At 40.5% G+C, this 18,957-nt stretch overlaps 1 protein-coding gene across 1 annotated transcript in view; it reads left to right on the top strand.

Annotated features, from left to right (window-relative positions):
• Positions 1 to 418: 418 nt before the first annotated feature.
• LOC111979620 (aryl hydrocarbon receptor repressor-like) overlaps positions 419 to 18,957 on the top strand; it is a 34,581-nt gene continuing 16,042 nt past the window's right edge. The window contains exons 1-2 of the mRNA XM_070449101.1: positions 419 to 480; positions 1,451 to 1,632. Coding sequence (XP_070305202.1) covers positions 419 to 480; positions 1,451 to 1,632 — 244 coding nt within the window. The remainder of the gene's footprint in view (positions 481 to 1,450; positions 1,633 to 18,957) is intronic.

Genomic DNA, 18,957 nt, shown 5'->3' with positions numbered 1-18,957 from the left:
TTCCTTTTGATTTGCAAATTGATTGGAACAGTCTTTAGGTGAGTTGTATGACATTTGAATACAGTGTGCAAGTTAGTAGATGTGTTAATATATATTTTTTGATCAGTCATACTAATTTCCCTTAAATCGATGGTTTACTATACCTGAGCGCTTACTATGCATGCCACTTTTTCAAGCTATATGCCATTGGTCCCTGAACGTAAACAAAGGCACGAATGTGAAGCGGATATAGTGAGATAACTGGGACGCTAAATTAGTTAGCAAATTGTAATGTTTATTGTGATAAATAAATGTGAAATCAAATTAATATTGTTGCTTGTAGAATTTTATTTTCATATAGACTTCTTTATTCATGATATGCCCTTTCTAAGTTTTGTCTTCTTGAGACGTGCAATTAATGATAATTGACTCACAGATGATGATTCCACCTGGGGACTGCTTATATGCGGGAAGGAAGAGAAGGAAGCCCATCCAAAAACAGTTGAGTACCGGATATTAATGAGTTAGTCTCACATGAAATGCCTGTTTGTTGCATGTGCAAATAAAATATAATTGTTCCCAGTCTGGCTTTCATGGATATTCAACACTTGTAAATTMATGGACAAACAAAAGCATTGTGATGTTTTAAAGTACGCTTCAATTAAAATCAGCATACCGTACTATGTGGGCATTTATTGTTACATTGTCTATATTTCTAAGGGTATTTGGTTACACTTTGCAAACAATTTGCAAAAAGAAATCCCTCACCATCTAATTCTAGTGCAGAAAGTTAAATTAATTATTTTCTGTTAATTTGCTAATTGAATGTCGTTATAGATGTGCAATTACACAAACGACAAACATGTATTACAGTTGTAAGTACTTTGTAACAATCTGTACCCACACTAATTACATTGTGCCCGCCTATTTAAGTAGTAGTATGATGTACTGTAAATACATCGTTTTAGTATTATGTAGTTGTGCATTCAGTTGCACAAAATTAACCCAACCCCTCTGAAATTAACCCAACCCCTCTGAATCCTTAATTGATGTCCACGTCATCTATCAAGCCACTGCAAGTTTCTTACAATTTCATGTCCAACTTGAGGAAAAATGTATATTCAGCATTATTCAGTTGAGGGACCTGCTGCTACTACATAGGCTTTCCCTCTTCATTATTTAGTCATTATTGGGCTATTTACTAAGTCATAGTTTTCTGAACCCACAGACAACACCTGACTTTCTCAAAATACCAGCTTAGACATAGTAAAGGTTCCAATGACTAATGAGACAAAATGGGATTTAAATTTCAGTAACGCATGCTTGCTTATTTAATAAACCAGTCATCATTGGGACAATAAATAGTACTGTATTTTGGTATCAGTAGATTGATGTAAAAAAGCCTAGATTGATGTTAATTTATGTTATGATAAAAGTTACAATCAATTACTTGACTCTCTATATTTGACAGAAAACAGACAGCGGCCACCCAGAAGACCAATCCATCTAAGAGGCACCGTGACCGTTTGAATACAGAGCTGGACCGGCTGGCCAGTCTCCTACCCTTCACCCCGGACATCATCTCCAAACTGGACAAGCTCTCCGTGCTGCGCCTCAGTGTCAGCTACCTCCGGGTCAAGAGCTTCTTCCAAGGTATAGACAGCAGAGCGTCCCCATGTGGTGCAGTTACACCCTATATAGTCTCTCGTGACAGCAGTTACAAGCTATCGTGACGGCGCACATGCGAGATTTGGCCATGGATTTTGGTATTTTATTAGGATCCCAATTAGCTATTGCGAAAGCAGCAGCTACTCTTTTTGGGGTCCACACAAAACATGAAACATGACATAATACAGAAYATTAATAGACAAGAACAGCTCAAGGACAGAACTACATACTTAAAAAAGGCACACGTAGCCTACATATTAATACATACACACWAACTATCTAGGTCAAATAGGGGAGARGCGTTGTGCCGTGAGGTGTTGCTGAATCTGTTTTTTGAAGCCAGTGTAACCGATGTGAAATGGCTAGCTAGTYAGTGGTGGGGCGCGCTAATAGCGTTTCAATCGGTGAGGTCACTCGCTTTGAGACCTTGAAGTAGTGGTTCCCCTTGCTCTGCAAGSGCCGCGGCTTTTGTGGAGCGATGGGTAATGATGCTTCGTGGGTAACTGTTGTTGATGTGTGCAGAGGGTCCCTGGTCCGCGCCCGGGTCGGGGCGAGGGGACGGACTAAAGTTAAACTGTTACATTGATGCTGTTGACCCGGATCACTGGTTGCTGCGGAAAAGGAGGAGGTCGAAAGGGGGGTGAGTGTAACCGATGTGAAATGGCTAGCTAGTTGGCTAGCTAGCTAGCTAGTAATAGCGTTTCAATCGGTGACGTCACTCGCTTTGAGACATTGAAGTAGTGGTTCCCCTTGCTCTGCAAGGGCCGCGGCTCTCATGGAAGGATGTTTGACATGCTTTCACATTTGTATCACAGACATTATTAGACCTCTTTTAGACCTCCTGTAAGACCCTATGATCTGTGAACCGTATATGATACAGACAACATATTGGTGTCTTATCCTCCTTATAGTGTGCTCTAAAATATGGAGTATGTCTAGATTCTGAAATAAAAAGTCACATTAATTTATTAAACATTTAAAATATGTATTTATATATATTTATATCTCAGAAGTGCCCTTTTTGATTTTACTTATTTTTACTCTTTAAGCACATCACATTTCCAGAGTGGGCTTTCTGGTACTTTTGAAGATATGACCCATTGTATACATAGAAATTGACGTTACAGGCCATTAACCAATCACAGCCCTCCTTTAGGATTGTACATTYAGGAAATCACCAGCAGAGGGAGTTCCCTTTGAATCCATTTTCCCATTCACTGTGTTGGTGGTGCTCATAAAATGTATCATAACTTTAAAAGTAGAGGAGAGCCCACTCTGGAAATGTGAAGTACTTGTAGAGTATATTGTTTAAAACAATATGTCTAAAAATGAACAAATCTAAAAGTGTACTTTTGAGATATTAATGTGAATATGTGTAATGTTGAATAAATTCTTGTGAAAAAACATATTTCAGAAACTAGACATACTCCATATTTTAGAGCACACTGTAAGGAGTATAATGACACCAACACATTGTCTGTATCATGTAAGGTTAACGGATCATGAGGTCTTACAGGAGACATGTATAGGTCTAAAAAGGGCCTAAAATTTCATCAGGATTTTCTCAAAAATGGTTTGTGATACAAATGTAAAAAGCACATCAAACATCCATCCAAATACTAATTTATTTTCTATGTGAGAATTGCCAGAACAATCCAAGATATCAAAAATATTTTCAGGCCTTCCTGGGGTGGAATGGCCCATATAAGACATCATTACACTCAGAAAAGGGCTCTAGAAGGGTTCTTCAGCTGTCCCCATAGGAGAACCCGTTTTGGTTCCAGGTAGAACTCTTTTGGGTTCCACGTAGAACCCTCCACCTGGGACCAAAAAGGCTTCTTCAAAGAGCTTTCCTATGGGGACAGCCAAAGAACCCATTTAGGTTCTAGATAGTACCTTTTTGTTGTAACAGTGTAGCCTACCTATTGATATTCTAACCATGCACACTCCTAMTTTTCTATGTATTTGACAAGGTTTATCACTTTGAGAAAATGAAAATGGAAAACATTACCAAACAGCCTTGATAGTTTACCCATTCATGCATGACCCTACGCCTGCGTGATGTCGCTGTGGTAGCCTTGCTCATTCAGCCAATATGTGATGGATATACATGCTTGGTAGCTTATATGAACTTTTGAAATATACTGTTTTATACATTGGTCAAATGTGTCTAGCTGTGGCCTTGTTTTTTTTCTGTGTCATTTCCAATCCCTTCAAAGTCTGTAATGAAACATGTTAGGTCAAGGTAGTGTTGCTGCATGTATTAACATCATTTGATTATCTGATTCTGGATTCAGATCAGGTTTTGACTGAATTSTCCACATGTGAAATAAGGTGTCAGTCATCACTTATTTATGCAGTCTTTGCAATATACTGTACATCTTCATAGCTTTGAAATACATCAAATACTAAGTTCATACTGGAAGTACCCAACCTGTTATGAATAGTGAAAAAGATAGATATGCTATCCAATGAAAGAAATTTGTAGCCGTTCTCTGTTCTCTGCTTCTACATCTCCATTGCTTGCTGTTTGGGGTTTTAGGCTAGGTTTCTGTATAGCACTTTGTTACATCGGCTGATGTAAAAAGGGCTTTATAAATACATTTGATTGATTGATTGACTAATATCAATATCTACAAACTTAAAGCAAGTGTATTGTCCAATTGAAACATCCCATCTACAGTTACAGTASAACAGAAGAAAATATTAAAGCATTTTCCCTCATTAGTGATGTAATGACCTCGTCTCTTTCTGTGGCAGCGCCATGCTGGAGCTGGTGGGTGTCTTTGCTTGAATAGCCTCACGTCAATAATTGCATAGATTGGCCCTGCACAACAAAAGGCGTAAGTGACTGACCCCAAACCACTTCTGGTCTAGACGCCAAATATGTTGGTTCAACAAGAGCAAGCTGAGAACACAGCATGCAGCGGAAAGAAATCCTTTGTTTCCCCAACACTATTGTTGGACTGTTGTCGCTTACAATTACGCTCAAATTTGATCACCCAGAACTCAACTCCCTGCGTTGATCACCCTGTCTGATTTTATGACCCTTGGTTTTATGACCCTTGGTTGACCCTCGTCTGAAACTCTATGTATTCCAGTTTTAACAGATGGTTTATTTTTGATGGRTTTTCAGCAGCACCCTACAAACCTTCAAGTTTAGAGCAGAYTTTATTTACAGCAACAGACYGAGTACTCCCATAGTTTACCACACTTATACCGGAGGTGTGCCCGGTATTTCTTGTTTTTCTGTCATCTCTTATTTTGTGTGCTATCTGCGCTGTACTTTTGTGAATCATATTGATGAGATAGTATCTCATCCAGGATACTGCATAATAAAAGTGCTGTAACACCCTATAGCCTGAGGAATGAGTTTGCAGTACAAGTTGTGCCACGTGCTGGTCTTCCTCTTTGCCAGCAGTTGTGGTTCCCCTTGCCAGGTTCCAGTCATCAGACCCACTTAGATATCACGCACCCTCGTATGGTCCTCCCAGCAGCTCACAATGAGATCACAKAGAGGTTAATAGGATTGGAGCATGCACTTCACTTCTGCGTGGCTCAGTTGGTAGAGCATGGTGCTTGCAACGCCAGGGTTGTGAGTTTGATTTCCAAGGGCGACCAGTATGAAAATGTATATACTCTACTGTAAGTCGCTCTGGGTAAGAGCATCTGCTAAATGACAAAAATGTAAAATTGCATTGACCTGAATTTGAAAAAGGCAGCTGAAGTGATAGAGCTTAAGAGACCTAGTACACACTGCACAGCTCACTGTGGTTTCAGGGGAGTGTCCTTACGGGGAGGATCAGTGTCAATGGTCTTTAATTTCATGGTCCTGAATAGTGTTTGATTCTAAGCAGAGTTCTGATATTGYCTGTTGTACATTCAACATGAAAAGCTGCTCTTTGAAATGATCAGACAAGGAAAAAACAATAAAAGGGTAACAGTCTTGAAGATGTGGTAATTTCTCCGCAGTACATTCATACGAACCATAAAAGTCAGTAGAAATTTCATTTTTCGTACAGGATACATCTCCAGTAAGGTGTCATGCTGCCTGTTCCCAGCGTGTTACCTGGAGAAAAATGTATGATCGTCTTGTCAGTGTTGACTAACTTGCCTGTTTGACTTGAATGAGCCTACATGACAGTGTATTTCTGTGGAATACAGAGTAATGGGGAAAGGAAAATGGTAGATATTAGGAAGCTATAATGTGCCCCAGCACATGAGGGAGTAATTGTGCACAAGTGAAAGTGGCAGTGAAGGAATAGTCAGATCAGAGAGGTAATGAATGCTCYACTTATTCCCTGAGTACATTGCGTGACTGCTCCCTGGCAAGGCCCGGACCGCCCTCAGGGCTCAGTGTAATGCACAAGAAAGGAAAGTATGTATCAAGTTGTCACRAACTTGGAAATGAGCGGACCAAGGCGCAGCGTGAGTATAGTTCCACATATTTACTTCAGTGAAACTAACAAAACCAAAATAACAAAACTTAAAAAGACYGTGAGGACRTAGTGCCCAAACACACTAACAAACAATCAATATCCCACAAATGCAGGTGGGRGAAAAGCCTACCTAAATATGATCCCCAATTAGAGGCAACGAYTACCAGCTGCCTCTAATTGGGAACCACACAAACCACCAACCTAGAAATCTAAACACTAGATAACCCCCCCAGTCACGCTCTGACCTAAACACCATAGAGAACCGAGGGCTCTCTATGGTCAGGGCGTGACACAAGTGCCACGACATTGGGTTTTATACATCCGTGCTTATTGGTGGGGATCTATTGACCTCGCATGACACAACGAGGATGCTGTGTGTGAATGTTAACAATTAATTTCTAAAGTGAGTTTGTAATCTATCACCTATTGTAAACCCAAATTGAATTTGTTATAATCAAATGAAACAGCCATTATATACTGTGCCTAAAATGTTGATTCAGAACAGAGATTTTCCTTAGAACTACTGTGTAGGTCCGTCCACATGTCATTTTAAATCTGAATTTTAGGGAATTATATCCCAGATGTAGCCAAATTAAGTAATTCAAATGAAGCTAATCTGAGCTAATGTGTTTGAGGCGCTGCCAGTTGAGTGAATTGTACCATGTTAAAGCAAGCGAGGTAGACTGGATTATCGTCCATAACCTTAAAATGCTCTTCTGAAACTCACTGTATCAGTACAGTAGCGTGATAATATTCAAACGGAAATGCAGAAGAGGTTATAGGTTTAGTATAATGATATTGAGAGGTGAGTGAAAAGGGTTCTGAAATGTTACAGAATTGGTACAAAGGGAGCCAAAGGCCCCACCAAATTATGAAGTACCACTAAGAAAGCATTACTTTAATGTAAAACCTTTGTAAGTGCTGTGTTGAATTGTGATGTTGCATACTCTGCAGTCTGGTCACAGTTCCATATTTCTAATTCCAGTTGTAGTGCTTATCATGTTGACMAGGGGGATCAAGGGGCTAGAATGGAATCAGTACACAGAAGAGGTCTTGGGTTCTACCTTCTCCTCCATGTTTAACTAGGTGCTCTGAGTATCATGTAGTATCATTGGCTATCGGAGGGCAGAGTGTTTGGCAGCTGCACAACCTTCTCTGGCAGATTTCCTTCAGCTTGCGTGCAGAACGGGAAATTCCATTTCCCCCCGTGTTTGTTGTCATYATGTTTGAATAGACTGTTTGTCAATAAGGATAAGACATTTTCGTTCCAATGAATCCAAGCAATTAGCTCCAGAATTTAATATGGCCCAGGATAATTTAGGTTTTGATTATATAATTTTAGATTTTTTTCTCATAGAAATTCTCTTTGTTCTTCTTTCATCCTGATCTGTCGGCCATTGTTACACTTCATCCCATAATCTATTGTTCACTTCATTGTTATTTCCAGAAACAATGCCYCGATTGATCATGAAGAGTGTTTTTAGAAATAGTAAACAGTTTTGGCTTGTTCTGTTTCTACCAAATAGTTGTTATTATCAGCAACGATTCAAATCTTAGCAGATGTTATTCTGCTGTGATCCAACATGTAATTTACTTATGTTTTCTACTTTTCAGTGATATTCAGCYATCCGATATTGGTTGTGTTCAATCAGCCAAAGGCAACATTCATGGAAAATATTTTATTTTTTATTTGACCTTTATTTAACTAGGCAAGTCAGTTAAGAACAAATTCTTATTTACAGTATAGATAATGGAAAACTATTTGTCTGCTCGCAATAGCGTGAGGAAGTGACCTTAATATGTCATAAAGGAGGGGTACTAATCTTGGTCRTATTGCATGATGACTGCAGTGCTAACTGATTTGGCACAAGCTCTTTTTGTCTAAACTGTGATTTTTAATTTGTTATCAGATCATAAAAAACATCTACTTAACAAGCATTTTCACAACACATGTTATTATCCATTTTGGCACGATAACAACAGCCACAAAACAACAAATGTATGTTAATGGAAATATATTGATTTATTGATGGATTAATGGTGTTCGATTAATCAAGCCCAAAGATACATTTTCAAAAGTGAATATGACGGGAGAAATTATGATGAATTATCATGTGTAAATGCATAGTAATGTTTACATCTTTATTATTTTCATGACTGCTACAGCGACGACAGACATGCATTGTACTGGACAATGGACAATASAGGTGTTTAAAGCTCTTATGAGACTTTCCCAAGAARACTCACAGCTGTAACCACTTCCAAAGGTGTTTCTAACATGTATTGAACCCTTCTCTAACGACAAATCCACCTGCTCTTCGGACTAGTCAATATACAAAACTATATCGACTCAAGAACCCCGACAAAGACTGTTGTCACCCAACATTTTTTAGTGTCAACTYGCACTCCAAGTTTTGTCTACAACACCACAGTCGTTGATCATCAATGCACTAGACAACATAGATCACGCAAGTCAATGAGAAACCCTGGGGATGGGGGCATTTAGACAGTAACAAATTAGTTTAATCCGTTAATTAAGCTTTTATTTTAGGTATATTATGCTACATTAATGTGTAAATAACAACAATGACATAATTTTATATAATATAGTTTCAAYATGACTGTAAAAGTAAGTAGTCTTATTTAGATTTCATACTTGGCTCCTCAATTAACTTCATGATGTGTATTTAGGCTACTCTCCTCTCCTTGGCGTTTTTCCTATTTTGTTGMWTTACAATMTGTAATTTAAATKGATTTTTATTTGTATTTCATGTAATGGGCATACACAAAATAGTCCAAATTGGTGAAGTGAAATGAAAAGAGTAGCTTGTTTAAAAAAAWWAWAAWWTTAAACGGAAAAGTGGTGCGTGCATATGTATTCACCTCCTTCGCTATGAAGCCCCTAAATAAGATCTGGTGCAACCAATTACCTTCAGAAGTCACATAATTAGTTAAATAAAGTCCACCTGTGTGCAATCTAAGTGTCACATGATCTGTCACATGATCTCAGTATATATACACCTGTTCTGAAAGGCCCCAGAGTCTGTAACACCGCTAAGCAAGGGGTACGACCAAACAAGTGGCACCATGTAGACCAATGAGCTCTCCAAACAGGTCAGGGACAAAGTTGTAGAGAAGAACATAAGTACATAAGTACATGGGTTATAAAAAAAATATCAGAAACTAATAAATCCATTATTAAAAAATGGAAAGAATATGGCACCACAACAAACCTGCCAAGAGAGAGCCGCCCACCAAAACTCACGGACCAGGCAAGGAAGGCATTAATCATAGAGGCAACAAAGAGACCAAAGATAACCCTGAAGGAGCTGCAAAGCTCCACAGCGGAGATTGGAGTATCTGTCCATAGGACTACTTTAAGCYGTACACTCCACAGAGCTGGGCTTTACGGAAGAGTGGCCAGAAGAAAGCCATTGCTTAAAGAAAAAAATAAGCAAACACGTTTGGTGTTCACCAAAAGGCATGTGGGAGACTCCCCAAACATATGGATGAAGGTACTCTKRTCAGATGAGACTAAAATTTWGCTTTTTGGCCATCAAGGAAACGCTATGTCTGGCGCAAACTCAACACCTCTCATCACCCMGAGAAYACCATCCCCACAGTGAAGCATGGTGGTGGCAGCATCATGCTGTGGGGATGTTTTTCATTGGCAGGGACTGGGAAACTGGTCAGAATCGAAGGAATGATGGATGGCGCTAAATACAGGGAATTTTTTGAGGGAAACCTGTTTCAGTCTTCCAGAGATTTGAGACTGGGGTGGAGTTTCACCTCCCAGCAGGACAATGACCCTAAGCATACTGCTAAAGCAACACTCAAGTGGTTTAAGTGGAAACATTTAAATGTCATGGAATGACCTAGTCAAATCCCAGATGTCAATCCAATTGAGAATCTGTGGTATGACTTAAAGATTGCTGTACACCAGCGGAACCCATCCAACTTGGAGCTGGAGCAGTTTTGCCTTGAAGAATGGGCAAMATTCCCAGTGGCTAGATGTGCCAAGCTTATAGATACATACCCCAAGAGACTTGCAGCTGTAATTGCTGCAAAAAGTGKCTCTACAAAGTATTGACTGGGGGGGTGAATAGTTATGCACGCTCAAGTTTTCTGTCTTTTTTGTCTTATTTCTTGTTTGTTTCACAATAAAAAATATTTTGCATCTTCAAAATGGTAGGCATGTTGTGTAAATKAAATGATACAAACCCCCCAAAAAATCCGTTTTAATTCCAGGTTGTATGGCAACAAAATAGGAAAAATGCCAAATGGGGTGAATACTTTCGCAAGCCACTGTATACTATCCTCTGCACCTTACACTCACTGACCCCCCTTTCATTTGTCATTTTGTGTGCTGAACACTCACATTCCTGAAGTAGCTACTCACAGTCATTTCATTCAGCAAGGATGAAATCAGTCACAGAAATTAAAACCTCCTCCCTGTTTCTCATTCAGTTGGCCCCTGACCCCCCCCCCCCCTCCTTCCCCAGTGATTGATACCGAAGTATCACAAAAACAATTGAAGGATGAGAAGTGAAAACAGGAARATCACAGTCACAGTAACAGTATGATGTCCTCCTCCTGATATGGGTACAGTGACTATAGAAAGTCTACACCCTCTTGAACTTTTTTCACATTTTGTTGCGTTACAAATTGGGATTGTAATAGATTTAATTGTAATTTTGTCATTGATCTACACAAAATACTCCCTAATGGAGTATATACAAATCTACACTGGAGTTGCTTACCAAGAAGACAGAGAATGTTCCTGAGTGGCCAAGTTACAGTTTTGACTTCAATCTGCTTGAAAACCTATGGCAAGACTTGRAAATTGCTATCTAGCCATGAACCCCAACACACCTAGACAGAGCTTGAATAATTTTGAAAAGAATAATGGACAATACAGGTGTTTAAAGCTCTTATGAGACTTACCCAAGAAGACTCACAGCTGTAATGACTTCCAAAGGTGTTTCTAACATGTATTGAACACTTCTCTAATCAAGGTATATTAGTGTTTATTTTCCTTTAATAAAAAAAGCTTTTATATTTTGACAGAAATCTTCATTTTTGACATTAGAGTATTTTGTGTAGGTTGTTGACAAAAATGASAATTAAATMMATTTTAATCCCACTTTGTAACATAATGAAATGTGAAGAAATCCAAGGGGGGGTGTAGACTTTCTGTAGGTACTGTACACTAACTACTTGTGATTGAGTAATGAGTTTTAGCCTCTTAGGAAATCAGCACAATGTCTCTTTAAGAGGCTCTTCGTGTTGTAGGCATKTAGTAAAGCTCACCAGGCGAGCAGTTGCGTGACTGSAGCAGACTGGGTTCTGACCTCAGAAATGGTTATGAAAACGATCTGTTGATCAGTGCAGCGTGTAGGAGACCAGCCCTGCAGAAATGAGTGGGGAGCCACCTCTTGCGCTTCAGAGTTGGGACTTATTGCCTTTACAGCACTAGACACGCACCAAGACATACAGTGTATTCGGAAAGTATTCAGACCCCTTGACTTTTTCCAAATGTTGTTACGTTACAGCCTTATTATAAAATGKATTAAATAAACATTTTCCTCATCAATCTACACACAATACCCCAAAATGACAAAGTGAAAACAGAAAYACCTTATTTACATAAGTATTCAGACCCTTTGCTATGAAAATAGAAATTGAGCTCAGGTGCATCCTGTTTCCATTGATCATCCTTGAGATGTTTCTACAACTTGACTGGAGTCCACCTGTGGAAAGTTCAATTGATTTGACATGATTTGGAAAGGCACACACCTGTCTATGTAAGGTCCCACAGATGTCAGTGCAGGTCAGAGCGAGGAATTGTCCGTAGAGCTTTTTTTGTGGATAAAGTCAAGGGGTCTGAATACTTTCTGAATGCACTGTATATACAGATGTTAAGATTGATTTACATATACCCAGTCTAGAGGTGGTATGGAGCAGGAAGCTCAATTGACTTCCCTGAGAGTTATTATGCTGTTCCTTCCCTTAGAGCTTMGATAGGATTTCTGTGTCATTTATAGCATCGTTTAGAAGGTTKATAGATTTATTTGGCGTTCATTGCTTGAGGGCCATCTCTGTTGTCTTGTCCTTGATGTCATTATTTACATATTCCCCCTCCATAGCCACCCAGGCCTTGTCACAGCCACTTTGTGTAGTACTACTGTATACATGCTCCAAGCCAATTAGCCCCATGCATTAAAGGCTCCGGGCTGATTACATTAGACATGACACTGCTTATCCTTCCTTGGCAGCTGGGCTCATATTCCTCTTGTCTCATTCACTTCTTTAGCTACCTCATTACTCTACTTGCAGAAGTGTTTTAGAGATAGTTCTATTTTCAGATCCTGGCTGCGTTGCTGTTTTCAGTTTTAACCTAGTTTTATACTTAAAATTGGATTTGACAATAGCTAATGGGGAAGTATGCATGAGTAAATCATGCCATCAGTTGATTTCTACAACCAGAGATTGTAAAGGTCAGTGGGTTTAGGTTGGATTAATTTAATGCAAGGAGAGACAAATACTTATTGAAAAGCCAACACATTCTCCTTGACCCCGGTTTGCATGCTCAGTTTTATTTTGCATGGAGACAGCCATTAGCCTGACTGAAGCGACCCATGTGACTCAGCGCAGGCAGAGCTGTGACCATACTGGTCTGGAAAGGAGGCCGTTTGTTAATGCAATATTTGATTGGCTCTCTCAAATGTTTTTTTCCCTCTGGGATTGAGACCTCTCGTTGGTCGTATTTGAAAATCCAACCATTATGGAAGGGGGCGGCACTCAAGTGTTGTGTGGCTGTGCTTGTRGGTGTGGCTGGGTGGCTGTGCTCAATACCCTCCAAGCTCATCATTAAACTTGAGGCCCTGGGTCTGAATCCCGCCATGTGCAACTGGTTCCTGGACTTCTTGATGGGCTGCCCCCCAGGTGGTGAAAGTARTAAAAAACACMTCCACTTCGCTGATACTCAACAAGGTGGCCCCACAAGGATGCGTGCTCAGCCCCCTCCTGTACTCCTGGTCACCCATGACTGCGTGGCCTCGCACGCCTCCAACTCAATCATCAAGTTTGCAGACGACACAACAGTAGTAGGCCTGATTACCAACAATGACGAGACAGCCTACAGGGAGGAGATGAGGGCMCTGGAAGTGTGGTGCCAGGAAAATAACCTCTCACTCAACGTTAACAGARCAAAGGAGTTGATCGTGGACTTCAGGAAACAGCACCTATCCACATCGATGGGACCCCAGTGGAAAAGGTAGAAAGCTTCAAGTTCCTCTGCGTACATATCACTGACAAACTGAAATGTTCCACCCACACAGACAGTGTGGTGAAGGAGGCGCAACAGCGCCTCTTAAACCTCAGGAGGCTGAAGAAATTTGGCTTGGCACCAAAAACCCTTATAAACTTTTACAGGTGCACAATTGAGAGCATCCTTTCGGGCTGTATCACCGCCTGGTATGGCAACTGCACCGCCCGCAACCGCAGGGCTCTCCAGAGGGTGGTGCAGTCTGCTCAACGCATCACCGGGGGCACACTACCTTCCCTCCAGGACACCTACAGTACATGATGTCACAGGAAGGCCAAAAAGATCATCAAGGACAACAACAACCCGAGCCACTGCCTGTTCACCCCGCTATCATCCAGAAGGCGGTGGTCAGTACAGGTGCATCAAAGTTGGGAYTGAGAGACTGAAAAACAGCTTCTCAAGGCCATCAAACTGTTAAATTCTGTTCACCAGGTAGGATAGTTGAGAACAAGTTCTCATTTGCAACTGCGACCTGGCCAAGATAAAGCAAAGCAGTTCGACACATACAACAACACAGAGTTACACATGGAATAAACAAACATACAATCAATAATACAGTAGAAAAATCGATATTCAGCATGTGCAAATGAGGTAGGATAAGAGAGGTAAGGCAATAAATAGGCCATGGTGGCAAAGTAATTACAATATAGCAATTAAACACTGGAATGGTAGGATGTGCAGAAGATGAATGTGCAAGTTGAGATACTGGGGTGCAAAGGAGCAAGATAAATTAATTAATAAATACAGTATGGGGATGAGGTAGATTGGATGGGCTATTTACAGATGAGCTATGTACAGGTGCAGTGATCTGTGAGCTGCTCTGACAGCTGTTGCTTAAACCTAGTGAGGGAGGTAAGAGTCTCCAGCTTCAGAGATTTTTGCAGTTCGTTYCAGTCATTGGCAGCAGAGAACTGGAAGAAGAGGCGGCCAAAGGAAGAATTGGCTTTGGGGGTGACCAGTGAGATATACTTGTTGGAGCGTGTGCTACGGGTGGGTGCTGCTATGGTAACTAGTGAGCTGAGATAAGGCTGGGCTTTACCTAGCAGAGACTTGTAGATGACCTTGTTTAGCATATTTTGTTTTGTCTACATTTGGAAAGATTACCGACACATTTTATGTTTCCGTCAGTCCTGTCATTATCCGACATGTACTTTAATTCCATAAAAAGGTTGGATGGAAACTTGGTTAATGTGGTTCCAAGGCAATAATTTTATTCCTTTGACATTGAATCAAGGAGAGCAAYTGAAACCTGTCCCGAAATACTGCTGCTAACAAAAATATTCCTTTGTGGGTTTTGGAAGGATTAGTGATCTAATTTGCTTATGTAATCAGATTTTGAGCAATAGCCAAAATATCAACTATCCAAATGCAGAATTACCCAAATGATCTACCCTTAATTCCATTCCACTTTCAGAATCAGTTCTTTAGAATTCCGGATCAGCTGCACTTTAATTTCCCTCTGTGTTGTTCAATTAAACCCACAGACACTCGGRAGGCCRAGTGTCTGTGGGTTTTCGTTCCTCCTTTGTAATTGATTGATGAATTAAGGTCACACTTGGTTGTCTAGAGCTTAATTGAAAGGAAAAACAAAAAACAAAAAACATACAGACACTAGGCCCTCTATGGAAAGGGTTTGACACCTCTGCATTACAGTGACGCTCAAGGCCTCCCGAATGGCGCATCGGTCTAAGGCATCGTATCGCAGTGCTAGAGGCGTTACTACAGACCCGGGTCATTCCCTGCTGTGCCACTACCGGCCGTAGGCTTGAGTCCCATAGGACGGCTCACAATTGGCCCAGCGCTGTCCGGGTTAGGGGAGGTTTGGCTGGGGGGGCTTTACTTGGCTCATCGCGCCCTAGCGTCTCCTTGTGGCGGGCTAGGTGCCTGATGGCACCTCCTCCGATTGGTGCAGCTGGCTTCCGGGTTAAGCTCCCGAGCCCGTTGGGGAGTTGCAGCGATTAGACAAGATCGTAAAATACAAAATAAATGATACAAAAAACKAATAAAAGGGACGCTCCARAACTTTTGTATCATTTTTGCCAGTCATTTTGAAAGTGATGCTCTTGAGCCAAAAGGGGTCCTCGTTTTTTGAGTGCTACGTCATCCAATTGTGCACTACATCCTCCATTTCGTATGACATGTTATGTCCTTTTTTTGGGCAATCTGTATGTTATGTTACAAATCCAATTTGTACAATATGTTATGAATTTGTTGTATTTAAGATCCCAAACAGCATCGATAATGAATGGGGCTCTGCTTTTACTGGTTGGCTCTTTTCTGTGTCTCACTCAAATCAAATCAAATTGGATTTGTCATATACACTTGTTTAGCAGATGTTATTGCGGGTGTAGCGAAATGCTTGTGTTTCTAGCTCTAACAGTGCAGTAATATCTAACAGTAATATCTTACAATTTCACAACAATACACACAAATCTAAAGTAAAGGAATGGAATTAAGAATATATAAATATTGGGTGAGCAATGTCAGAGTGGCATAGACTTAGATACAGTAGAATAGGATAGAATACAGTATATACATATGAGATGAGCAATGCAAAATATGTCAACTTTCTTAAAGTGACTAGTGTTCCATTATTAAAGTGGCCAATGATTCCAAGTGTATGTATATGCAGCCTCTAATGTGCTAGTGATGGCTATTTAAATAAAGGTGAAATAAATAAATAAATTTTTAAAGGTTGCGTGTTTTTGTGTCAGTAACATTTATTATGCAATAAATGTCCGTGGGAATGCTTTTATGCGCAAATATTGATAGAAAACAATCATATTGAAGTACACTTGGAGTCACGCGATGATATGTTTTGTTGTCCTCCCTCTATGACTTGGGAAACCATAGCCTACAGTTTATTAGGCTACAGATGAAATAAATGATGATGAACTTCACAGGATGGTGAAAGTGCAAGGTGATGAGTTTGATGCTCTTTTCCAATAAATATTGAGTGTCCTATTCTGGCGACATGATCGTCGAATCTCGCTCTTTTGTCCATAATCATCTCATCGTGTAGGCCACAGGCTTTCTGCAATATTTAGAGGTAATGAGCCATTATGATGGTCAGTGTCAGTCCAATCACCATAGTTCCTAACGGGAGTGATTGACAGTTGTCATGGAGAGAAGAGGGCATTCCATCATGGCCAGCAGACCCCTGCGATGGCGAGAGATATTCTCCATGTCAGAGAGGTCCCATCCCTCATGCCCAGGGGGACAGTGTTACAAGGAGAGATATCCTGCAGGACTCTGGCCTTGACCCTCCCGGTCCCTGGGTCTCTGCATACAGTACTGAGGAATGACCTGCTGAGCCTTTTCAATAGACCAGGAAGAGAGATGGTCCTCTAGAGCCAGTCAGTGACCTTCTTATAAACATTTTCAAATTGCCAATGATAATCATGAGTATGATATGGACCAAATCACTGTAGACATGTAGATACAGACAGTGTACATCTGAGATTGCGTTTGTAATTCTCATGTTTTTGATATTATGAAGAAAGAACATGAACCAGAATATTTGGCAGTGTTTTCATTCCATTCCCTAAGACACTATTTCCACGGCATAAGTACACATCTGGTTGTAAATGTAATGGTGTCTGTCTGGGTTTGATTAGCATCCATTCATCTATCAACAACAGCAAAACTGCATTAATTAGCAGATGCTCTTATCCAGAGCGATTTACAGGAGCAATTAGGGTTTACGTGCCTTGCTCAAGAGCACTTAGGCATATTTCTCACCTAGTTGACTCAGGGATTCAAACCAGCAACCTTTTTGATTACTGGCCCAACGCTCTAACCGCTAGGCTACCTGCCACCCCTAGGCTACCAAATGATAGAGTTAGTGTAGATTTCATACTGCAGGTCTATCTATCATGTCAGACTGTTAGGTATTGCATCAGCCCAGACAGGAATGTGTATTTGGACAAACCTTATTCTGTGGGGGGAAAAATACTCTCTAAAACCACATATGAAATAAACAATTAACTATGCAAATGTGGCTCTTCAGTTCAGGAATATTACTTGAAGTGGTCCTCTATGTATTTTTACAATAACCTGTAGGAATTTCATTTGACAGTCCCTAAACTGAACTCACTTTTACAACAATTTTACAACAATAGCTGTATAACTGTAAACGTTGTCTTTGACTCTTTATCTAAAGAGATGAGGTAGTTGGATATGCAGCATTCCCCTATAGGAATGAAGCTTTGTTTATGGGGCTTTTATATGTTTTCATTTGTTCCATGCCAACACATGAAGAAGCAGACATCTGCTTTCATTATAGACCACAGTTTTAAGGATTCTCCCCTCCATGTTTTTCTAGTCAAGCGCTGAAGGCTGCACTGGATCCAGTCGGTGGATTTTGTTTGTAAATTATGGTATGTACAGTGTATATGTGTGTGTATATGAGCCATTGTCAGCTGTAAAATTCTGTCCATTTGGGCTTGAAACACAGCACATGCGTTAAGTATAGAAGCTATGTGAGTGTGTGAGGGTGACAGATTAAAATGTCTGAACACTATTGGGTCTGTCACACAGTAGGCTTTTAACCTGAAGTGTTCAGGCCTCATTGACCCTGTCAAGGCCTGATGTGGAGTGGTGCTGCACACCACAGAGYAGTGTTGGGATGCTAATGAGAGCGAGCACGCTCAGAGCCAGGAGGGAGGTGAGTGGGAGCCAGAGCCGCCTRCACACCCCGCACGCAACGGAGAAGGATTTACTCTTATATCACTAGGTAGCTTTGAAGTATCCTGGGGTGTTCACTCTGGTCAGCAATGACTCAGTCGAAGCTAGTGGGGAGGGGTCTCATTAAGGCTGCCTCTGCTACAGCAAACCACACAGAACAGAGAATCTTACAACAGCTTCAATGTTAAGATATAAAGAACGGTATTGTTTTTCAGACATACTGTAGTCAACGTGTCACCAAGGCCTGGCACAGAAACTGTGGGATCCAAACTGGTTTTGATCATCTTTTAAATGGGTTGTTTGTATTCTCACGTTTTTAGTTTGACCTCAACAGTCTCACCATGTTAACGTTCAATTGAATTAAGTCTGGTCCACTAATAACAATTCCAAAATKTCTATGGTCTGTGTACAATTGCCTTTGTCCTCTTTTGTTTTTGGTGAGAGTCTGACAGTGTAGCAGTGACCGCCCCAAGTCAATAGTCACCATATAGGGGCATCATTTTGGCAACTAAGAGCAGAACATCTGGTCAGTACCTCTTAAGACTGTGTTCATACTGGCGATTCCTAACACAAGTGCCTCATTAGTTTTCCTGCTATGTCCTCCTAGGCAGCATCACATCCACATTAATGTAAACTGTACTACGCCATCTTGTTTATACACAAGGGAAGGTCCTCGGGACAAGTTTAAACACAGGTCTGTCAAATAAATGACAGAGTTAACCATATAAACCAAGGTTTATTAAAGATAAGAGGCAATAAATATAATTCATACAGTTGAACAAATCAAATCAAATTGTGTTTGTCACATGCGCCGAATACCGTGAAATGCTTACTTGCAAGCCCTTAACCAACAATGCA

This window comes from Salvelinus sp. IW2-2015, linkage group LG19, assembly GCF_002910315.2.
Source record: "Salvelinus sp. IW2-2015 linkage group LG19, ASM291031v2, whole genome shotgun sequence".
NCBI lineage: Eukaryota > Metazoa > Chordata > Actinopteri > Salmoniformes > Salmonidae > Salvelinus > Salvelinus sp. IW2-2015.
Note: the sequence above shows the minus strand (reverse complement) of the source record. Positions and strands in the feature narration are given on the sequence as shown.